Below are 25,648 nucleotides of genomic sequence, written 5' to 3'. Positions count from 1 at the left end.
CAGCGTTGTGAAACCGAGAGTTTCCAAGCCGTTTTAGGCTCAGCGACAACTTTGTAGCTCGTCTTTGAACTCTTTCCAACAAGTTGATATCCTCAACAAAATAGGGATTCCATATCTGAAACCCGTATTCGAGATTAGGTCTGATATAGGTTTTGTATATTTTTAGTAGCATATTCGGTATTACAAATATATGAGAAGACTTTTTTTTATCAAGTAGATAATTGAATTTGATTTTTTATTATGTTTAATATGTGACATTCCCATTTTAAATCATCTGTTATTTGTATTCCGAGGTCTTTTTTTGTTTCACAGCTAAACCATTTAGACTGTATACAAGTTTAAGGGTTTTCGAGACGATGTGAAGCCATTTCTTGGTCCATTCATGAATAATGTCCAGGTCTTGCTGTAGTTGAGTTGAGTGAGTGAGTGAGTGAGTGGGTTTGCAGACAGCTTTGTATCATCTGCCAAAATTTTAGGACTTTGACTGTATGATTGCTGGTCATTCTATAATATAGAGTATGAAGAGAACCGGACCAAGTACGGATCCCTGCGGAACGCCGCTTAATATCGGAGTCTTCAATCCAGTCGTAAACCTTTCCCCGGATTCCTATGTGGTACAGTTTGGCTAAAAATTGGTACTGTTTCGAATGCATTTTCGAAGTCTAGATAGATAATAAGGATGTTCTTTGAACCCTGTCACATTCGAAACCACGATGATCAGTATACGCAAGAAGACATATTAGCATATTGAAAAAAATATTTAGAACGAAGAAATTAAAAAAAAACAAATGGTTGCTTACTTCTGCAGGGGAGAAACGAGGGGGGCGCGGGCGTGCGGTTGACAGTGTATCAGGCTCCCCTCTCCCCCTCCTCGTTTCTCCCCTACAGGAGTAAGCAACCATTTGTTTTTTATTTATCTTTTATTTTTTAAGATTTAAGTCATTCTAAAAAAATATTTTAATGTGCCAATATGTCTACTTGCTCATACTGATCATCGTGGTTTTGGTTTTGACAGGGTTTAAAGAACACCCTGTATAAATAACATAATATTTTTTTGGTGTCCCTAGTCTGCCGATGCATAAAAATGGAGTAAAAGTAAACACAATATTTTAATTATTTTAATTAAAATTCAATAATTTAAATATTATGATATTCGTATCATTTGTTATTATGAACTTGTATTGATAAAATAAGTAAGTCATTCATTGATATTGTGAATTATTTATATCTAAAAAAACAACTCTTAATGTCTCCCGCTATTATCTTTGAAAAATACATTAGAAAAACATAATTTTATTTACATCCAAACAATGTTTTTCTCGTAAACATTATATCGAGGCTATACTGACAGAATGCATCAAGTCAACAGTCTTTATATTTCAAATATGTTTAAATATAGGTGCAAGATGTTGATTAAAAATATGCTATGACTAGAATGAAGATTACTCCATAGAATTAAGAATAGTCCAGAAACCGCATACGCGTTTCAAACTGAAGGCGACTAAACTAATCATAAATGAATATTTTTATTATATTTTTGACCATTAGTTCCTTTGTAGATACGCATTCCTCAGTAGGCAACTCCCGATTTGAATTCAACTATGCCGTGTTGTGTCGTTTTAAAGTGTAGAAATACTGCTGGGATCAAAAAAAAACAGGGTGGGAACACATTTCATGTTTAAGTAGCAAATTCACGAATCATATTACTTAAGAATTGAATTATTTTGCCATCTGTCGGATTGTCAAAGAAATCAAAATAGACATTTTGTTATGTTGCCAGGGTAGTAAATTTTTTTACGCTACTTTGCTCATTTAACGAGAGAACTAACGAAAATTGGACATCTCGGATTAAACAACGCCGTGGTGGACATTTGACCGACATTATCTTTGAACATAATGGCATCGAATTTCATTTAACATGACATAAAAATATTCGCTTTATGTATTTTTTTTTGTAAGGTCGAAGTTTAATTACTCTTATTAAATGAATATTAACTTTTTTGTGTCAATCAATGTTTCCGCGCGTACAGTAAAATTTTAGATAAATGAATAAATTGCTTTTTTGTGTTGCTTACGTTTGTGCTATGATTATATTTTTCGCGATCTGGCAACATTACGCGGCGACTTCACGCATGCGCGCGGCTTAAGTGGGGCAAAGAGTGGTGGGGGGCGATCGACGGTTTTTTGGACACAGTCAGATGTACTCAAATATGATTCTACGCTCCTTTTGTATATTATAATTATATGGATTACTCTTTCAAAACTTAAAACAAAAATTGTGGGAGAAGTAATGCGTTAAAATAATAAAAAAACTTTAAATGCGATTATCTCGGAACTCTTTTTAATGACTTAATGCATTCTGTTAGTAAAGCCTTGATTTTATATTTAATTCTGATAAACAAATGAAGCAGAAAATTATGTATTTTATTTACAAAAAATATTTATGTATAGGTAGGTCGGTGGGTGTGTATATCCTTCACACGTGTATACATGAGAGCGTAGTATTTATTTATTATATAAATCATATAATGCAAAGTATATTTTATTTATTTATTTAAATCTTAAAGTAGGGCACACATATCATACATATTGTTATGTGTGTTCTATTAATAACATTGAAAATATATTTAATTTATAAATTGTTTATCACATATGTCTTGACCATTATTTTAAATTTTGATATGTTTTTTTCTTCATAAATATTTTTTTCCATTTCGTAATACTTTTTAATTGCTTTAAATAAAATTGAATTTTGTGACTTTGCCTTTTTTCTAAATGGAAGTCTAATTTTGTTCTTTTCTCTAGTATTGTGATCGTGTTCATGCTGGTTCCGATCAATTTTTTTCCAAAATTCTGTTTATTGTCATATTATACAGGTGCTCATTAAACCCTGTCACATCCGAAACCACGATGATCAGTATGAGCAAGAAGACATGTTGGCACATTAAAATACTTTTTTAGAACAAATTAAATTAAAAAAATATATATATCAAATAAAGCAAACGGTTGCTTACTTCTGCAGGGGAGAATCGAGGAAGGGGGAGGGGGAGTCTGATACTGCGCCGCGCTCCCCTCACTTCTCCCCTGCAGAAGTAAGCAACCATTTGTTTTTTTTAAATATTTTATTTTAAAAAAATTTCTTTGTTCTTAGTATTTTTTAAATATGCTAATATATCTTCTTGTCCATACTGATCATCGTGGTTTCGGATGTGACAGGGTTTAAAGAACACCCTGTATATATAATATTATAATTTTGCTTTGACTATCTAACAAGGGTTTTTTTACCCCTTTCTAAGACTATAAAAAAAATTTAAAAAACAGTAATCAATATAAAGAAAAAAAATTAAAGGTAGTGGACATAGTAAAAAACACAGTAAAACATGTAGTAAAAAACCTAGTAAAAATACTTGAAAACTCAGTGAAATCATTACCATCATCATCATTCCCTTTCCGCACCTGATGGTGCATAGGGCACTGCAATGGTACACCAATCGCAGTGTATCTTGATCACTTTTTGTTACATGAAGGTAAGATGATCAGTCTTACGCTTCAGGTGCCAGTCCAGGGACTATGCTTTTTAAATAAGTATTCCGTGTCAACCATGTCGGGAATCGAACCCGAGACTTCTTGGATGGTAGGCAAACGCGCTGATTACTGCGCCACGAGGCCAACTTAACTTAGGCCACTTAGGTAATACAAAATACAAGGTATATCCAGGAAATGAGTACTGTTTGGCTCTTTGTTTTCGCCATCTTTGAAATAGAGTAATTCATTATTGATATTGAAAGCATTAACGTTTTAAATAAGTTTAAGTTTTTAAATATTTTTTATATAACCACGTGCCGACTTTTTTATGTCTACCGGGTTTCGAGACGTACCCGTCTCTTCGTCATGACACTAATTAAACCAACATGCAAAACCCTCTATACACCTTCACCATAGTTGTTGCACAAAAATATAAAACCAACACGACATGCATTTTATCCCCTGCCCTTTTTTAAACTATTTCTCAACCAATTTCCATACAGTTGGATAATTTATATAGCGCCATTTATGTGAAAATCACCTCAAGGGCGCAATCTAATCAGTGCATGTTTGTCCTAATCAGTACATGTGCTTATTAAAATGCATGTCGTGTTGGTTTTTTCATTTTTGTGCAATAATTATGATAAAAGTTTGTACAGTTCTTAAAATATAGCTTGATTAGAATGACAGTTGTCAGCAAAAGTGACGACATAACTTTGTAGTAACATCTAAGGAGCGATTTATAATGACACACGAACAATCATTAGTATCTGGCATGTTAATTATTTTTTTTAATACAATGCTTGCCACATTAATATTTGAAATCAGCTTTAAAACTAAAAAAAAACTAAAATAAACCTAATTATTAACAACTTTCTTACATGGTTACATCATTTTGTAAAAACGTTAGAGATGGGACAAATTGATCAATGTAATTTGATCGAATAAAAAAATTATTCATTTGGTGTTGTTCATGATAAAAGTATAAATGTCTTATTTTTTGGTGAATAATTGTCTTAAACACACTAAAATAGGCTTGTTTTTGCATTTTTATGTCTATTTTCGGAAATAGAGTTTCATGTTTGCATGAAAAAACTGATAAAATCGATTTGATCGGTACATAATCAATGATCATTAATTTCCCATCATTAGTTTGGCAGCTGTCATTTTAATCTAGCTAAATTTTAAGGACTATATTTTATAGAAATATCCAAGACATTTCATATCAACGTGAGGAATAAATGACCACTTTTCGTCAAAAACTATTCCCAAATCCTTTATTTGTGTAATTCTTCCCAGATTGATATTATTGATGTTGTAATCGAATAATATAGGTTTTTTACTTCTTGTAAATGATATTACACAATACTTGTCGACATTTAAGTTTTTTATTGATAATAAATGTTTATTTTGTTGCAGGAAACAACACGTCGTGTAAGTCGAACCAGTTTGTGTGTTCGCTCACATTCAAGTGCATTCCCTCTGGTTGGGTTTGTGATGGGGAAACAGACTGTGGAGGAGACGACCTCCTTGGGCCAGACACGTCTGACGAATCACCTACTGAGTGTAAGGATGTAGTCCTATTTTTTTTTAATGCATGAATATATAAGGTGCTAACATAATATTTTGTTGTGTCCGTTTTTTCCAAATTTAAAAATGAGCACGAAAAGTGAAACAAAATGGTCAAGGTTATGTTATTTGGAAGAAAATTTTCTACTCTACAAAATATTATTTGATTCACGTTACGTATATTATTTTATTTGATTACAAACCTTCAAAATGGAATGTCAAGTAGACGAAAGTGAGCATTTTCAACCCCTTCTTCTGGTCACCTTCAATCTCATCACCTGACTCCACATTCCTAATCCTTTAATATGAATAACAGAATGTACTTTTATTTAGGCTAATATGTGTGAGCCTTACTATTTGTACTTACGTATTCTTTGTACTTAAAGATTTAAATAAATAAACATATCTCTGAGGTGTACAGAGAACATGTGACGAGTGATTCAATGGTTAGGAGATACGTGAGATAGTTCAATAAGGTCTCAATAATGTACACGACGAATGGACGATAAGACGCATCGGAACATAAGATGCACCACAAAATAAAAAATGTTTTGGACGATAAGACGCATCAGACCTCAAGATAAACCCAAAATCTATCTATCAATTTTTATAAAAAAAAATGTTTTGGATGGTAAGACGCATCTTACCATAAGATGCACCCTAATGGTTCGAAAAATATGGTAGTTTAAGATCTTGTCGGCTTCGTGGTATAGTGGTCAGCGCGTTAGCCTGCCATGCAAGAGGTCTCAGGTTCGATTCCCGACATGGTTGATTGACATATTTATTTAAAGGGGTGGTTTCACACTAGAATATTTCATAGTCTCTGGGCTGGTAACTGAAGCGCAAGACTGATCATCTTACCTTCATGCTACAAAAATGATCAAGATGCGCTGCGATTGGTGTACAAATGCAGTGCCCTATGCACCATTAGGTGCGGAAAGGAAATGATGATGAAGATCTAAAGATTTATTCCCATTTTTTATTTTTAGGTACTTGCTTTCTTTAACCTGTCAAATGAACATATTTTTTAGATATATCTCGTATAATTTTAATATAAAAATACAATGAATTTTTATAAATAAACTGACATTTTTTTTAGGTTCAAAAGGTTTAACTTGTCCTCCAAACGAAGTGAGATGCTCTGAACGCACAACCTGCGTTCCCATCTCCCTCTACTGCAATGGCGTCCCCAATTGTCCGGACAACAGTGACGAGTGGGCCTACTGTGGTACCCCATTACTTTATTTACCGACTGACAAAGCTCTCATAATAATGAAAATATGCATGTAGTTTTATTCCACCTTTGTTTATAATTTTTACCAGCGACTGGGTTTCGTCTTGACCGGCGTCGCCAGATTGGTGGAAGACTAAACAAATTTCTGTGTTATATGCAAGTGCAAGCAGGGGTTGTCAACCATGATTTTATGTAATTATGGGAATAAACGAGTTCAAATGAAAAGAATTTAAGCATAAGGTGATAACAATTATTTGGAAAATGTTACAATGTGTGCGTTAATGTATGCAATGCGATTCTTCTTATTTGGAAATGTTTTCCATCTCAGTTGTAAGTTGTAATATAATAATAATATTCATGGTTTATTAACAAAAAAATACCATTTCTCTATCTGCTACATACACACTTAGGTAATAGATTTCTCTAGATTATGTCTAGTCTGCCTAACTAGATACAACCTGTTTTAAGGCTGACATTTTTATGCCAAAATAAACAATATTTTACTATACACTCTTACAATATTTAATTATACCATTTTTTATTTAAGAATGTTTTTGAGTAAATTTTCTGATTTTTCTCTATCTAAATCCAGTACCAATTTTTTCCAAATTTATTTAATTGAATCCAAATCATGATTTTGCAATGTTCGGGTAATATATTTAATATTTTGGGGCTTAGAAACCTGAAATTTCTTTGCCCGAATTCAGAGTTTGTGATAGACCCCATGACCCATCCTCTAGTTTGACTTCTGGTTGTGTGGGAGTGTTCCTTTTGAGATTTGGTAGAATAATTTGCTTTCACAAACATTATTATTCTAGAGATATATAATTGCCTTATATCTAAGATCTCGAATTCCTCAAACCATTTGACGCTGGGGTACCTAAAGGGCTTTTTAAAAATTATTTGAATGATCGATTATTGAACAGATTTGAGAGGTTTTAATATTTATTCATTAGTGCCTCTCCATCCTATTATAATATAGTTGTTTGATTACAATATTTGAGTTAATCCAAATGTTCGTAGACAAAAGACTAGATTTCACCCCCTCGGGAGTCATTAAGATTAACAAATTACAACAGGGTTGGAGAATACCTTAAATAAGGGATATGGAAGTCTAGGCATTTACTGGGCTTATGACCTGTCATTGGCTGGTTTAAGTGGCCACTTTACACACTGTGTCAAACTCAAATATTGTAATGAAACCAATTGGTACAAGAAGTTTAAAAATTGAAAAATTGTTTTCAGGCGTTGCTTAGTATGTGAAATAATTCAGTCAGATGAATCTCTTCACAACAATAAAGGTTTCAGCTCTTTAACTTCACTAAAATCAACAAATGGAAGAATTAAAGAAATATGGATGTTCAAACATGGGCAAAATGGTGAATGTTGCACAGTGTGTAAAGTGGCCACTTAAACCAGCCAATGACAGGTCATGAGCCCTGTAAATGCGTAGACTTCCATATTCCCTTATTTAAAGTATTCTCCATCCCATTTGTAATTTGTTAACAGTTGTTTGAGTTTGATTAGGGATTAGATGTTACGTATCGACTTGAAGATATGGGAAAATTTTCTAATTTTTTGTGTTATATATTTTATGTGTTCTGTCCTTTTAAAATATTTATCATATCTATGTATTTATTCTTTTTAAATTTTTGCATTGATGTTTTTGTTCCCTATAAACAAAATGACTGATGTATTTAGGTAACTCCACTGCCATGTGCGATACTGTGGAATGTGCGCACGGCTGTAGAGCAACCATCGAAGGACCCAGTTGCTTCTGCCCACTGGGCGAGGAGCCTAAGGGCGATGAGTGTGTTGGTACGTATAAATGCGCTACTATTACTATTGTTATTTTTGTTAAACAAGGAGTAGTAAAGTCTTCAATTCGTGCAATAAAACTGCTAACTTCATAATGTATTCTTCAATTTCGAGGATTCACATGTGTGCGAATGAATATCGGAATATAGTTCACAATTAATTATATGTACATAATATCTACGGAAAGTGCTGTATGCTCCAAGTGCATAAGGAGAGCCCCCCATCGGACCGTATTACGGGAAGGTTGAGAACAGGATGCCTCGCTCTACAGAGAATTAAAACTACCACGGCCAAACATCATTATACTTACATAGGACGGAGCATTTCAATAATTTACCACAAAATCTACGTCAAGAAATAAATTATGGAAAATTTAAAGATAAATTAAAGAAAAGCTTCTTGACATAATTAACATTAACTGTATTTTGAAAAAAGAGATGTATGTTTAATATGTGCCTGTGTTTATAAATTTTGTGATTTTATTTAATTTTTTTATTGTTATATTTTCTCAATTTTTTAAATTGTTTAATTTTTTATTTATTTTATTATTTTGTTTTGCATTTTTTGTTTCTTTTTTATGTTATTTTGTAAACTTGCCAAGCACAAGAGCTAGACTCTTTTTGGCAAGTTCAACCTTAAGTGTTCCATTTTTTTACTGAATGTACTGTTTATTTATGCTAATAAAGGTTTTTATTAAAAAAAAAAAATAATAATAAATAAATAAAAATTCAATAAATAAGGTGAATAGCATTCTTAATCGTCATTTTCTCATTTGTGAAATTTGCACATGTACAATCTTTGTTGTTTTGATTTCTGCCATTTCAAATAATTCAAATTAGAAAATGTAATTATTTTACTGGAAAAGGAGTGATGCCCCATACCATTAAATAGTGCCAATTTTATACTGAGGAAGGTCGAGTAAATTTTGGCTTGAAAACAGCATGGTTGATTTAAAATGTATTTTCAAATGTTGATTCTAAAGTTCACATCGCTACGACTTCCCAATAAAGACTTTGTCTCTGTGCCGAGGAAGGCTGAGATAAATTTGGCTCAAAATTAGCATTGTTGACCTAGAAACTGCAAACAATGACATATCCAAATTTCACATCGTTACGGTTACGACTAGCCGGTTTGGAGGAGTTTCTGTGTTGGACAAACAAAAATACACATATTTTCAGATTTATAATATGGATTTTCCAATGACAGCTAAGGCTGTAGTCTGGTAAAACACAAGCAAAATGAGGAAATCATATGATTTTGCCACATCAAATATACAAAATAAAAACCCATAAATTAGATAAAAACAGTAATTTTTTAAAGTACTTTTATTAAAAAATATACTTAAAAGATTTATGTAACTAAAATAATTACTTTTAGACCGGCAGATTACGCCATTTCAAATTTAGACCAAACTTAGGTATCTGGGATCTCAATAAAGACTAAGTATTACTAGCTGACTTAACTTTTTTTTTATAGGTATTTAATTTATTTTGAAATATTAAATAATAGAAGTGTTTTCTTGTATTCTTTAATTTTATAATCTTATATTGGTGTTGGTAGGATAATAATTATTATAGACTTTCAATTTGCCAATTATGTTCTTTTTGAAGATACTTTTTGATTTTGATATACTTAGTTTATCAAATTTGTTTTATTAATAAACACAGCTATGTGAAACTGAACTGAATGAGTTTATAGATAAAATTATTAAAAATGATAAACATAAATTAAATTAAATAAATTCCATCACATAATTGACTCAGTTAGCACTAAACTTGGTCATTATTTTTTCCCTTTAAGACCTTAATGAATGCGAGTTGGATGGCAGCTGTGACCAGGTCTGTCACAATATGGTGGGATCCTTCTCCTGTTCCTGTGTTGAAGGCTACCGACTAACTGGCTCCACACACTGCACGGCCATCAATGGTAATTAATTCCATCCGTTAACAAAAATGAAATGAAATAAAAGATTTGCATATTATCTTACTCATATTTATCATGTCGTGTATTCCCAATTAGGTTCTGCAGTCCAGATGAAGAAAAACATTTCATATGAATATAGACGAGTGTCACATCTTTAGAGTACCACTGGTTAAACCTGAGGATATGAGACCACTCATCCCCTACCTAATATTCTTCTTCGATGGCGCTAAAACCCAAATCAAGCCTCGGCCACTTTCGTATGCCTCTAACTCCGCCTGTCCTCAGCCACAGTCTTCCGATTTGCAACTTGTACAAGCATTGCTTCATTTTTTTACATCGTCCTCCCACCTCGGCCCAGGTCTTCCAGTCCTTTTGTACCTCCTGGATAACCAGTCATGATTCTCTTAAGTACCCGCGCATTTGGCATTCTCTGTATATATCTAGCCTGTGTTGAAATATCAAGGGCTTCACAAATGCTGTATAATTCATCATTGCATCTTATGCGCCACTTATCTCCATCAGATTTGGCGAAGAACTCTCATTTCAAATATGTCCATTGTTTCAGCGGATTTTAATGTCAATGTCGTTACCTCATATCTGCACGCCAATACAGTCCTAAAAATGGTCTTGCCCCTTTGCTAATACCCGGATACTTTAAGGACCTGTGCTTGGAGGAGGAGATTTAGCAATAAATGTTAAGAGCACTGGCCCCCCACTCGGTAGATCTAGGCCTGGAGGGTGAGATTGACTTATGGGGACCCGTCCCAATAGATATTTACTGGTCATGCTGTGACGTCAGCAGCTTACTTAGCACTGAACCCCATATAACCTTTGAAAATAAATTTATGAACTGACAACCCAACAAAGGTTGCCTGCCTTTAATCCGATAGTTATATTTTTTCCTGTTTGCAGATCCTCTTGAGGAAGAGCCTTCTCTTGTGTTTTCCACACAAAGAGATATTCGCCGCGTGAAATTAGACGGCTCTCCATGGCCCGGTAACTCCACCCTCAAGCTGCTCAACTCCCATGCCCTGGACTTCAACTTCGCCAACAGGTTTTTAACCCCTTTAGGAGCATAATAGTATGAACAACCCTATCCACATTTTCCACTTAAGAACGCATGTGGAAAGCAACAAATATAAACATTCATTCTTTAACAATTCAAATACAGTTCAGCGCTCACGTGTCACTGCGGCCGAATGTTTGTACCGTCCCGCGCAGTTGAGGCTGTTCACGGAGCTAGGACAAGACAATAATATCGTATTGTCCGCATGTAAACGGCCCTTTATCCATACAAAAAGTTAGGTCGCTCTGTAATTTAAATAATGCTACCAGCACCAATTATTGTGGACAGATACAGGGACTGCACGGAATAGAAGAATAATTATATAGATATTAGGTGTATCTCTGGCGCATTAAAGGCTTTCAAATTGTCTATGGACGGGAGTTCTTATTTCTTAAGAAACATTATCTCTAACCTTGTTATTTGAAGATTTATTTATCAATATATACATGGTACGTAGTGCCTTTTACTTTACAAAAAATATATATTGTTTAGAAATAAACACTTCAAATAATATACAGTAGACGATTGAGAAAAAAAAGCATAAAAAGTTTAAATGTACATATTTTTACACAATGGTTTCAATCAATGAACACGCATAAAAGGAATACACATAAAAATTAAAAAGTACAGAAAATGTAGTTTAAAGATTTTTTTTTCAAAAAAAGGGCAGGTAGATATCTTTAATCCTAGATACATTGAACAAAAAAAATAAATTACAAAAGTTTAAGAGAAAAATTTATTTTTTAAGTTAAAAATAAGAATCCAAAAAACATATAATATATATTCACAAAAATATACAAAAATTAAAAAAAATAAAGAGAAATCAAATAAAAAATATAACATAGGTACATAATTACAGCTTGACAAATGTAAATTACCGTTTACCATCTTTGAAATAATGAATAAGAGTTGATTTATATAAACTATACTTTATGTTAAATATATCAGCGACGTCAGAATAGTTATTGCCGAGTACATGGAGTCGATTCAGAATGGCATTATATGAGTATACGGTTCGGGAATTGTTGCAACTAAACGGAGGTACTTGACGAGTCATTCGTCCAGGTACCTTGAAGTTAATGAGTGCTAATAGATTTGGGCAGCCCCATGTAAAGTTGACAATCTTAAATGAATTTAATAAATCTATAATTTTTCTTCTTTCAGTTAGTTTTAACAAGTTTAAAGTATTTAATAGGAAGTCATAGTAAATATGTCTTACTAATGAACTGTGCGATCAATAAATCTGTACATAAATCTAAGATTTAAATTGACTTTCTTACTTGTTTCATAGTTCATATTCCTAAATCAATGTGCTTTTGTATTTCTAGATCGGTTTGTTACATTCACAATAAGGTGACTAAATCCTGGCTAAGCTGCTCCAGTGTGGACGATTTGAACATCCGATGGGTCATGCCTTCTCCCACTATGTTCCCAGAGTTGGAATGTAAGTCTTGCCTAAAAAAATACTTTTGTTTGGTTTATTTACGCCCAATGGGCATTTTCACACCAGCTGAATACGGTTGGTACGCAATGAAATTGAAAATTATCAACATTCAATCCCGACACCAATTAAAAAAAAAAAAATTGTAAACATATTCTATTTTTCATACAGAAAATTTAATTTTACTTTATAGATAAAATTGAAGATAAATTTCAACTTCCCATTAAAATACCGACCTTAGGTTCGATTCTTTATTTTATTTATTTATTTATTTCAGATAAAACTTTATAATTTTTCTTTTCTATATGAATACCTCACTGGGCATAACCCGTGTCGAGGCATTCATTTAAGTTATTTTTATATTATGTTCCAGTACATAATAAATATATATAATATAATAAATAACACTGTATGGCTATAAAAATAAAATATAAATTGGCGACATGCAACAATAGTTCCGAGTTCAAAAATACTACTGTTTTGGTGGGGTGACCATCTCGAGGCAGTTCTCGGGACCCAAATCCAGAAGCCATTTTTTAACAAATAATTTGAATTTCTGTTTGAATTTTTGCAGCTATGTTAATATTGGTTTTCTCTTTTTGTTGATCAAAGTTGGTTTTACACTGCATTGTTTTATTGTCCCTGGACTGGCACCTGAAGCGTAAGACTGATCATCTTTCCTTCCATGTATTTAAGTTGATCCAGATAAGTTCTGTATTGTCTTTGTGTATTTTATGGACAATTTTTATTTTATTTTTTTAGCAATTCACCAGATAGCCCTGGACTGGGTGTCGGGGAATTGGTACTTTCTGGACGACTTCCGAGAGGTGATAATCCTTTGCAACAGTACTCTGGACGCCTGCGATGTGTTGCTAGAAATTGAACTCAGTAAGCCTAGAGGGATCGCCCTGGACCCAACAAGAGGGTAAGGTATTTTATGTTGGAAGAAACGTCTAGAAATTTCCACAGAACGATTTATCTATGAAAAGTCGCCCAGCTGTTCTACCAAGGAATTTGCTGAATTCTAAATCGAATTTAAAAAATGTCGACTTTCATTCCCCAAATTGACTTTTCGTCATTGAGGTATATTTAAAATGATTTCATTGAAAATATTTTTCAGACAACATTACAATGTGTTTTTTTTTTATTGAATTTAAAAACAAAATGTTTATATACTTCAATTTAAAACACGAAAATAAACATTTAAATTCGCTCAAAATACATTGAATAAAATTTTGTTTATGTGGTATCACTTTTTATACTATGGTACCACTAAAAATTGCTGGAATTTCAACTTGTTCCAACTGTCATTTACATCGCTTTAAAACTGTTTCACACTTTTGTGATAACTGTTTATAGCATCTTCTTTTCTCATTATGTTTATAATCATAAATATATATATTTTTTACAATTATATTAATTTAACATTTATTGAGACACTAGTCCCAACTCCATTGAACCAAAGTCCTGTGTTGAGTTGGGATGAATATATTATGTGTAAAACTTCAACAGTTAATGTCACCATATTTACTACATATAATAAAACTTTTTACTGTTCATTCTCGCAATATATGTCTGTTTTACCGTTCTTTCATCATCCAATTATTCTACATGACCAAACCATCTCAGTGAACCTTTCATAATCTTATCAATTTTGTACCTGTCTCAGATTTGCACTCTTGCCTGATTTAATCATTCGTAACCCTGTTATACAAAAATATTTTTAAGTTAATTTTTTAAATATATTTTTAAAAATTTATTTTGTTAATACATTTTTAAAAATTTATTTTTTAAATTTTTTATTTCCTTTTTTAATTTCTATAAAAGAAAAACCTAATAATCTTTTATAGAATATTTTCTTTTCTCTTTCTTATATTACACAAAAATATTAAACTGTCTATTTATTATAGGAGCAAAAATTCATAAACATTTTTTGTATACCCACAAACAGGCCATGCCTTTGTGGGATTTTTTTGTTTACTATTTTTACTGTTAATATGTATTTCATTGCTATGTAATTATCCTTTATTTTTTTAAATATTCTGTTTTTCCTCTTATATTGTAAAAAAAAACTGGAATTTTTTGTTTATTATTTTTACTGTTAATATGTATTTCATTGCTATATAATTATCCTTTATTTTCTTTAATACTCGGTTTTACCTCGTATTGTAAAAAAAACAAAAAAAATAAATGAAAATAATATATACAAAAAAATATGTAATTTTAAAAATATAATGTGCTTTAGTGAGGACACATTATGTTTTTATATATTTTATAGTAAAAGACGTTAAAACTATTTTCCAGAATCATGTTCTTTACAAAATGGGGTCACTCAGCGCCGGCGATAGAACGCTGTGGACTAAATGGGACAGACCGGGTGCCGATCGTGAAACAGAAGATAGTGTATCCGTACGGGGTGGCCGTGGACATTCCCTCCAAACACGTGTACTGGGTGGACACGTACCTAGACTTCGTAGAACGCGTGGACTACGACGGAGCTAATAGAAAGACCGTGAAGAAAGGACATCCTGTAAGTTTGTATAATTCTAATTTATACCTTATGTTCTACATATAGGGGCTTGATTCTCCACATACGGTGTTAGCCTTTTTATATCGGCCAATACTACAGCCAACTTTATTGTGAAGCTTTTTTAAAATATTATTTGGGTAATTTTAATGCTTGACTTTTTTCCGAAAAAACCTGCAGCTTAACCACATAGACTTACGGCGACCGTGCTCTGTCGGAAACATGCGGAGATTGGTTTCGACACTTTAAAAATAATGATTTTGATGCTTAGATTACAGATGGAAATAATCAACCAAATTTACTAATCTTCTTCTTCTTCTTCGTTTTTTCATGGCCTTTTCACATCTCTACTCGGGTGTTCTGGCCAGTGTCGAGTATTTTTGTTTTTTTTTTTACAAATTTATACATGTGTTAGTAATATAATACATACAAGTTAGTATGTTAGTATTCAATATAATATATACATATAATAATAGAACATGTTTACAGCTTTACACCATTTATAACTAAATATTTACATAGGATTTTAAATACACGTTTATTGGGTGGGGACAGGAGAGTTAGAATATGAATAGGGAACGGAATATTAATATCAGAGAGGTCGAATAGGAAATCAGAATAACAATCATTTATGGGGCATACAAAAAAAACATGGTTTAAATCTTCTTCGTCAAGCTGACATTCGCAAATGGCAGAGTCCCGGACATGGATTCTGAACAGGTGAGAACCATTGCAGCAGTGCCCAATGCGCATTCTGCATATGGAGGATGTCTCAAACTTGTTCAGAATCACTGTGGAAAACCAAGGCTTTTCTGTTACATTTGGCTTCCGTTGGAAAAGATGTCTACCCTTGGCTTGGGAGGAGGCTACCCAATATTCTTGCCATGTGCGAAGTTGTTTCTCCTTCGTCATAACAAGAAGATCACCTAGTGGTAGTAAATTAATATAGGCAGGATCCCCGGAGTGGACCGCTTTCTTTGTTAACGCGTCCACTTTTTCGTTCCCGGGAATACCAACTCAAGGAATCCGACAGAATTAAGAATTTGCTATATTGTGAGCTTAAGGCGTACTTGACAGCTTCTCGGATTGCGATGCATTCTGCGGTAAATACAGATGCATTCTTGTGCAATTTGTACAATCGAAGGATTAGGAAAGGAATGGCCCACACTCAGACGTTTAAGTCTTTGTGGGCATTTTTTCCAAATTTAAGGCTATGTTTATTTTTAGAATATGTATTTTTTCTCTTTTTCTCTTCTAATGTTTAATAAATATAATGTATAAAATATGTAATTTAATACATGCATAATATGTAACAGTATGGAAAAATAAAAAAAAATAAAAAAAAATAAAAAAAAAAATAAAAAAAAATTAGTAATTGTATGAATTAAATAATCGAATGAATCATTCATTTGGAAATATAGTTAGAAAATTAAAAAATACCACCCCTTATTACGGATTAAAAAAGCAAACAATTATAAACCTACATAGATAGGTACGTCAGTTTGTTTTTTTTTTACTATGGCAATAATAATCTAAACCATGATCTTTACTTTATGGTATTTAGAAATATTTACATGGGTATACTTATAGTCCGTGGTTATCATTACTTGACATAACCTAATATTTATCTGTCAAACAAAGGATGAAAATTAAAATATTTTTGTTTCATGTTTGTTGTTTAGGTCACGCATGTAAAACTACAATCAGCTTTTATTGTGTTAATATTTCAGATCGCACGGATTTGATATCAATTTTATTATTGTTAAGTACACAAATAAGCTAGCAGCAGACAAATAAACAAACATCACTTTATTGTTGAATGATGCATTTTATTATTTAATATACACTTTTACTAATACCCTTTACTTTATCCTTTATCTGTGCTGACATAACTACAAAAAAACAAAAGCATTTTATTCCAACCTTCACACACGTCTCCTAGTGCTCAATACGTCATTACAAATTAGTAATGACTTATTACTAAATTACTTAATTCATTCATTCGGTGTAAAGCTCACCCATGGGTCTATTTGCAATAGTTGAATTTTACGCACACCTATTGGTCTATTTGCATTCGAATGAATTCATTAGTTTGGAAATTACTAATTCGTTTATCTGGCACAGTTACTAATTCATTCATTTAGTCTAATTACTAATGCATTAGAATGAATTACTGCATTCAGACTTTCATTCTAATGAATGTAATAATTGAATGCATTCGACTACTTTCATTTGAATGAATCATCGCTAGTTTAGATGGAATAGAGTCACGGTTGACTACCATACTCCCCCATGTAGAGATACCTCAGAATGTTTTCCTGAACCCTCTCTAACATGAGGGAATATCCCACCTCGTGCGGTTTCCATATCACCGCCGGTTCTGAGAATAAAACCCAACGTCTTCAGTGCATGTCACATGTTCTGTCGACATGAGTATGAAAAGTCAATCTACTTTCATAGATGACCCCAAGATCCGTAACTGTCAAAACACGCATGCATTAAATGTGCAATATCTCGCAACTAGTAAAATGTATTTACCAACTTGTGCCAGAAACCCGACCATATCTACGTCATTAGCTGGATTTAGCGCCCACATTTGAACACCAAAATTTCTTCAATTCTTCCATTTGCTGATTTTCTTTCCAGGTCCAAAATCTTTACTCCGTGACAGTGTTTGAGTCCAGTCTGTTTGTCACATCCTGGCACAACCAGTCCATCATCAGACTGAACAAGAGAGACGCCGTGGACCACAACTTCATCAACAATAACATCTCCCGCCCTTACACCGTACACGTGTTTCACAAGCAAAGGCAGCCGGACGGTAAGCTGATCATGATCAATATATCTAAAGCGCCAACTATGCGAAGTGTGAAGTGAGATGGATACGATCTTCAAAACTAGACAGGAGTCGACTGAAGGACTTCACACTTCCCATCTTTAAATGAACAACATGACAATAAGTCTTGACTTATTAGATTGTGTCGTATTGTAAACTCGAGACAAGATTTGGACTTTTTTGGTGTAAGTCTTTATAGATTTAAAAACTCACTAAGTTAGACCGGATCTTGTCTTGAAGTAGTAATTTAATTATGGTGTATTTTATTTGATTAGTGCCTGTATTTTTTATAAGAAATTGTATTTACCATTGTCGGAATGGACTGCACAAGTCCGTCAATAAATAAATAAATGTATCGATGTAATATTTAGTAATCACTGTAAAAATAAAATAGGATAGAATTCATGAGTCAAGTATACCTTGATAAAGAAGCTTGTGTGGCTTTGAAACCGGTCGGTAGAAACCATAAAAAATAAGTGGTTAATAGCAAAGTTCTTTTATATTTCTTTTATTATAATAAATAACCACAAAAACAGTGCTTAAAATATAAATTTTACATCATAATCTTGTTTAATCGCATCACGACTGTTGTAATCAATTAAACTACTTTGTGAAACTGTTTTAAAAACAAATAAAGTAATGTGGGAAAAACCCGGGCCACTCTCGCCCAGAATCACACTATTTTTTGTTTCCTTTGAAGAGAAATAATAATAATAATAACATATTAATTAACAAAAATAACAATTACTTTATGTACTACACACACAGTTAGGTAATAGATTTCTCTGGATCATGTCTAGTCTGCCTAACTAGGTACAACCTGTTTTAACTATACAGTTATACAATATTAATTTATACCATTTATCATGTAAGAATGTTTTTGAGTAAATTTTCCGATTTTTCTCGACCTACACCCAGTAACCAATTTTTTACAAATTTATTAAATTGAATCCAGGTCATGGTTTTGCAATATTTGGGCCCAGAAACCTGAAATTTCTTTGCCCGAATTCAGAGTTTGTGATAGACCCCATGACCCATCCTCTAGTTTGACTTCTGGTAGTGTGGGAGTGTTCCTTTTGGGATTTGATAGAATAATTTACTTTCACAAATATTATTATTCTAAAAATATATAATTGCCTTATATCTAAGATCTCAAATTCCTCAAATAACATGACGCTGGGGTACCTAAAGGGATTTTAAAAAATTATTTTAATGATTGATTTTTGAGCAGATTCGAGAGGTTTTCATATCGACTTATTAGTGCCTCCCCATCCTATTTGCGTGAACATCATGGTTTTGCAATATTTGGGTAACATATTGAATATTTTGGGGCCCAGAAGCCTAAAATTTCTTTGCCCAAATTGAGAGTTTGCGGTAGACCCCATGACCCATCCTCTAGTTTGACTTCTGGTAGTGTGGGAGTGGTAGTGGGAAATCGTTCTCATATCCTGATTATTTCTTCATTATAAGTAACAGTTTAATTTGTGAAACGGTAACTGTTACTGATATTCATTTTAAACAACCGAAACACTCATCTTTAGCTATTTGAATTAAAGTATTTAGTTGTAAAAATGAAAGTATTGAATTTTCTCTTTTCAGTGAAACATCCGTGCAAGATTCACAATGGAGGATGCGCTCATATCTGTATACCCGGGTACAGAAATGTGACGATGCAACCGTACGCTAACTGCATGTGCAAACCGGGATACACACTATATGAACACGGCCAATGCAAAGGTTAGTATATGCAGGGGCGAATGGTTCACACGAGTGATCATTTGCAGCTTACCATATTTTTCGACATCGATCATATTGTTTTACATCACATATTTTATTACTTCCTGGTTAGAAGTCGTTTAGAATATATTATAGTACTAGCTGACCCGACAGACGTTGTCCTGCCCGAACGTTGGCTTGCCTCGGAAAAATACTTTTTATTGATAAGTAGGTACCTAGGTACTTTGTGATTAAATTTCAAAACTAAAAATTGTTAATATTCAAATATTAAATTTAATTTGGTACTTGTTCATGGTTGAATTCCAAAACATAAAATAAACATTTTTTCAAATATGGAATTCTTTTTGAAAACGTCAAACTCCGGTCTTCTCACCAACAGAGGGGTGTACTTATGTGGGAATACGTTTTTTTTTTAATGTATTGAATTTAATATTATTTGAGTATTACCAACAATCTAGTAAAAATAAATAAATGGATAGAAATTATAAGGAAGTTAAGGAAAGAATCTGATTGAGATCCATAAAAAACAAATGCTGTTTGTAAACATTAAAAAAAAAAAAATTTTATACACAAAATATTTCCATTTTTTTGTCAATGCATTCTCCTCGAATGCAACCCTAGTAGATCGATGAATAAAACATTTATGCTCTTTACTTCTTTTTTACACATTAGATTGAAGATTTTCACATTTACGAACACGCACAGCGCAAACATCTACATTTCTCTGAAAACCACACGTAAATCGGTTAAGCCGTTTAGAAGTAGTTCAGTGACATCACACGTACAGAGAAATTATATACATAAAGATACATTCTGTTCTCTAAACTGTGCACAAAAGAAATTTTCAGAATACATTAATTTTAATTAACATCCATCTCACTATAGATGGTAGTGGGATAGAACAGGCTGCCCGTTTTAAATATTTAGGATGCTGGCTAAATGATGAGTGGGATCCGGATTAAAATAAAGACCTGAATTGAAATTGCGAGATCAACCTTTTTAAAATGCAGAAACTCCCGTGCAACCGAGATCTGAGTCTAAGCTCAAGATAAAGAGCAATAAAAGCTTATGTATTGCCAGTGTTGCTGTATGGAGTGGAGGGTGACTTAAAATTTCTTACATAATCTACTACAGTAGATAAGTCCACAAATATTTCTGAAAAATGCTGTTTGTTACTAAATGATTGCATCTTCCTTTCAGTGCTGACCAAACCGAGCTTCCTCATATACGGCAAGGGCCGCCCTGCGATGATCAAGGCCATCTCCATATCTCCCGAGCAAGTCCACCAAGTCATGATTCCCATTACCGACCTGAGCCAGCCATCGTCACTGGACTACGATCTCGAGGAGAACTATATTTACTTTTCGGACGTCCAGAGGTGAGTGATAGCTAAAATGAAAATGAGTGAAAATTTACTAATCTGCTTTCCTTCCATATTTTTATTTTTAGATGGCGGTTTTCATTCATAGTGAACATTGATTTCAACTTGGGTACATTATATTGCTCAGTTAAGATGGAGTCACCACGCTGCCTGCGCTCTTCCAGTGAACTTAACCCGAGCTCCTTTAAGCGCTCCTCGTATGATTTATTTCTTAGAGAAACTACCATTTTAGTTGCTCTTCTCTGGACTTTCTCCAACAACTTTGTCCTTTTTAAACTAGGGACTCCAGATTTGGTAGGCATCCTCCAGGAGTGGACGAACATATGTTCTATAAATTTTGAGGAACAAATCATAAGAGGGAATTGGTGTATTATACGTAACTGAAATTTATTTACGCAATTATTCTTTCCAGGGACAGCATCCAGCGGCAGCGGGTGGACGGCACAGGGCGCGAGACACTCTTCTCGGCCGAGCGGCACGGGGCGCGCTCGCTCGGCAGCTGCGAGGGGCTGGCCGTGGACTGGATGGGGCGCGCGCTGTACTGGACGGACGAGGCGCGCGGCACCATCAGCGCCGCGCCTTTGGCCGACATGCAGCACCGCCGGACCGTCGTGCGCGACGCGCTGATGGCCAGCCCGCACTCTATCGCTCTGCATCCCGCCAAAGGGTAGGCTATGACAAAGACCCGTACCAATATGATTAGTGAGCAAAAACACTGCCCCCTGTGTGAGATGTATCAATCAAATCACAACACCAATTTACAGGGTCATAACCGTCAGCTCTATCGTCCCCAATTGCACCTCAATCCCCCTTTCCAACAGGGTGGTTTCGGGCTGGAATAAATTGCCAATCCTAGTTGTCCATTCCATTTTAGTCAACCAATTAAAAAAACTGTTAAATACTTTTTCGAAGGAAGTAGAACGCACACAAAAAGCACTACCAATGGCTGTCTGCCTGTAACGATAATAATAATTAGTATGAATCGCATAAGCACGGCATCCTCATCATATCTTTGTTATAAATTGCCATTAAAAATTACGCATATTGGTGAATCTCCGACCTTGTTTCCAGGTTGATGTACTGGACGGAGTGGCCCGGGAAGGCGCGAGAATTGAGCTGCATCAGGTGGGCGTGGATGGACGGTTCACACCGCGCCATCTTCGCAACGGACAAACTTCACTGGCCCAACGGACTCACTATCGACTACCTCGTTGGTCGGATTTACTGGTGAGACACATATCTTTAATAGATTAGTCTCTGAACTACCTAACTGCCGGCCACGCATCAGTGCAAGTGTAACAAGCTGGGTGCTGATCACAAGCCATAAGTTTCGCAAAACCGCACATTTCTTTTCTCCATCACTTTTTTTCAGTCACCGCACAGTGTGTAGATTACTTAGATCCACTTTTCTCACTCTGGGCTTATCTTATTTTGTTATCAAAGAGATAATGAACGGGCCTGCCATTTTTCAAACATTGAATGACATGGAATGACTGATGAATAATATAATACATGGTGATGGGTAAACGAATTCTCATGCGGCTCTATTGCCCCATTCATGGGGAGGAAAAAGAGTTTTCCTGCGACGGAGCTGGAACGGGCCAGCGAGCGGCGGAGCTCTAAGTCTTTTCCGAATATGTTAAGTGGACTGTATTTTTTGGCAATCTAATGCGAACGAAGTGAGTATCCTCGCTATGCAGTATGCAGTGTCAATAGATCACAACCCCAGCAAATGAGATGGATTAAAAAGGGATGCCACCAACGTTATCCTCGTTTTTGATGGACTTGCCGGATCCGACTAACACGATCGCAGGCCCCGATCTGGAGCTTAACAATGGTGGTTGGTGGAAACAACATTTTATGATGCTCAACTAAATAAATGCGCGATGTACGACACGAGATCTTAATGTGGCGGGTGATCAAAGGATACTGAGGTGGGAGGCGAACAGTGGTTTTGAGTAAAAGGATGTAGGAGTTGTGACAATACTTGACCCATGCGTACCCACATATTTCGCAACCTCATAGACATGGCCTAAAGAGTAAAATATTTTAAAAAGTAGTGACGCGAAATCGTACCCATAGTTAATTTATACCAAGGCTGCATTCAACGAGCATGCATATGCTACCGAAAATTGAAGAGTACTCATTTTTGGTATATAAAAAAAAGTGTGTATTTTAATGTCAACAATTAACATTAGTTTTTAGTGGATCCCAATAAGGTTCATTTCTTCAATTTCTTATAATTTTGACTCATTTATTTCTTTTCACTGGATTTTTAAGAATGAAAAGATAATATTAACTCACATTTCTAATATTTCAAAACGTATTCCTATCAGTGCATCCCTGTAACTAAGAAGAGCTTCGCAACTGCGCCGCTAGGTATAGTTTTAAGTTTGCAAAAAAATTTATTTGTATTTGATTATTAAGTATTTTAAGCTTTGTTCATTACTCATGAAGAAATATTTACCAATCAAAAGGTACACAATTCTTTTTACAATATTTATCTGAAAGGTTTTTAAATGTTTTCATGACACAGGTAGGCATTTTTGTTAAAATTCTAAACTGTCATTGTAACTGTATTAATATGTCAATGGAAAATTTATTTATTTTATTCTGTTTTTTTAAATGGAAATCTGTTTTATCGAGTATTTTTTTATTTGTTTATGAGAAAGGTTTATTTTTTTCTTCGATGGATGATAGTAACAGTCTCATTTTATGGAAAAAAATAAGAAAGTTACTGCGTTTTTTACATGACAATTCGCTCAAGGGGGTGACTCCCGTCATAGGAGTTGTAGCGTATTTTTATTTCGGGCGGGTGGCTCCTGTAAAGCTGACCTAAGGGTCAAGGACAGTGCTCGAGGTGAATCGTGCATTTCCTGTATACAGAGTAAAATTTTCATTATCCGGATTGATGAATGTCAGACGTCAGATGAGGAAGCACCTATACACATTCTATGTGAATGTGATGCTTTACATCATAAAAAGAGCCTCATCCTCGGGGGACCACTGGTTAAACCTGAGGATGCTAGAGAGCTCGCCCCCTGCGTAATAGCCCGATACTCCACGGATCTGGGCTTGGAGGGGGAGATTTAATAAAATGTAAACTCTTGCCTTCCACACAGTATTGATTTAAGGTCATTTATATACAAATACAGTTATTTCTGTTTTTGTGTGTCTTAGGTTTTTTTTTTTTTATTTTCTATTAAACATGTATTGTAATTTAAATTATAGAAATAAAACTGTTACTTAATTGGTTGGTTGGAAGAAATTGCCATTTGGCAATAAGCCCGCCAATGTACAAATAATTATAGTCCTTAAAATATAGCTTGATTGAAATGACAGCTGCCAAACTAATGTCACTAGTGATGGGAAATTACTGATCACTGATCATGTACCGATCAAATCGATTTTATCAGTTTTTTCATGCAAACATGAAACTCTATTTCCGAAAATTGATTGATGCAAAAACAAGCGTAATTATTCACAAAAAAATAAGACATACTTTTTTCATGAACAACATCAAATTTATTATTTTTTTATTCTATCAATTTACGTTGATCAATTTGTCCCATCTCTAAAGTTTTTGCAAAATGATGTAACTTTTTAAGAACGTCGTTAATAATTAGGTTTTTTTTAGTTTAAAAGCTGATTTAAGCATTGTATTAAAAAAGTAAATTAACATGCCAGATACAAATGATTTTTCATGTGTCAATATAAATCACTCCTTAGACGTTACTACAAAGTTATGTCGTCACTTTTGCTGACAACTGTCATTCTAATCAAGCTATATTTTTTAGGACTATAGCATTATATACAAAAAGTTAAGTAAACAAATAAAAACATAAAATATGCATCGAAGCTTTTTGTAGTTGTCTTCTGTCATCTCCAAATGGTGTATCAACAAGCCCAAAAAAAAACACAAAAAAAAATACTACGATCCCACCTTTGTAATTTATAATATATCATCCTTTTTGTATCTTTCTTTTCGGCAACTAACCAAATAAAATAATGAAAATCCCAGGTGTGACGTAATGCTGGACAAGATCGAGAGTGCCAACTTAGACGGCACCGATCGCGCGCTGGTGCGCGAGGGCGCGAGCGTGGCGCATCCCTACGGACTGGCCTACCACGCCGGCTTCCTGTTCTGGGGGGAGTACCAGCGGGGGGGCCTGCGCCGCCTCGACCTGCGCTCGCACACGCTCACCACGCTCGCGCTCGACAGCCCGCCGCTGTACGAGCTAAAGGTCTACAGTCACCTGTCCCAGACTGGTGAGTGCCTTCCTTTTCTGGGGGGAGTCCCCGCGGGGGTAGGGTCACCATTTCAAAATGAAGGGATGCCTGCTCAGAGTGACAAAAAGCTTAATTCGGATAAATGCCTGTTTCTTCAAAATCATTCCGTACATATTTATTTATTTATAAACGCCCAGAAGGCTCTTACAATATTTGGTTAAGAAATACATAAAGTATTATAGTAATTGACACAAAATATAATCGCAATTATTTCACTCAACATTTTAATTATAAAATAGAAAAGAAAATAAGTAAAGATTAATACATTTTAGACCTTAATTAATCATAATCATATCAATTG

At 34.2% G+C, this 25,648-nt stretch overlaps 1 protein-coding gene across 1 annotated transcript in view; it reads left to right on the top strand.

Moving 5' to 3' along the window:
- Window positions 1-25,648, top strand: part of LRP1 (LDL receptor protein 1) — a gene marked incomplete at its 3' end in the record, with an annotated part of 184,689 nt that overhangs the window by 63,503 nt on the left and 95,538 nt on the right. The window contains exons 3-16 of the mRNA XM_088229426.1: window positions 4,945-5,091; window positions 6,194-6,322; window positions 8,030-8,146; window positions 9,947-10,072; window positions 10,982-11,123; window positions 12,464-12,579; window positions 13,339-13,501; window positions 14,881-15,106; window positions 17,750-17,924; window positions 19,539-19,676; window positions 20,877-21,054; window positions 21,470-21,724; window positions 22,129-22,284; window positions 25,079-25,326. Coding sequence (XP_088085552.1) covers window positions 4,945-5,091; window positions 6,194-6,322; window positions 8,030-8,146; window positions 9,947-10,072; window positions 10,982-11,123; window positions 12,464-12,579; window positions 13,339-13,501; window positions 14,881-15,106; window positions 17,750-17,924; window positions 19,539-19,676; window positions 20,877-21,054; window positions 21,470-21,724; window positions 22,129-22,284; window positions 25,079-25,326 — 2,316 coding nt within the window. The remainder of the gene's footprint in view (window positions 1-4,944; window positions 5,092-6,193; window positions 6,323-8,029; window positions 8,147-9,946; window positions 10,073-10,981; window positions 11,124-12,463; window positions 12,580-13,338; window positions 13,502-14,880; window positions 15,107-17,749; window positions 17,925-19,538; window positions 19,677-20,876; window positions 21,055-21,469; window positions 21,725-22,128; window positions 22,285-25,078; window positions 25,327-25,648) is intronic.

Source organism: Micrasema longulum, unplaced genomic scaffold, assembly GCF_059751315.1.
Source record: "Micrasema longulum isolate JH-2025_06_02 unplaced genomic scaffold, ASM5975131v1 h1tg000669l, whole genome shotgun sequence".
Lineage (NCBI taxonomy): Eukaryota > Metazoa > Arthropoda > Insecta > Trichoptera > Brachycentridae > Micrasema > Micrasema longulum.
This window is presented reverse-complemented; position numbering and strand designations above follow the sequence as displayed.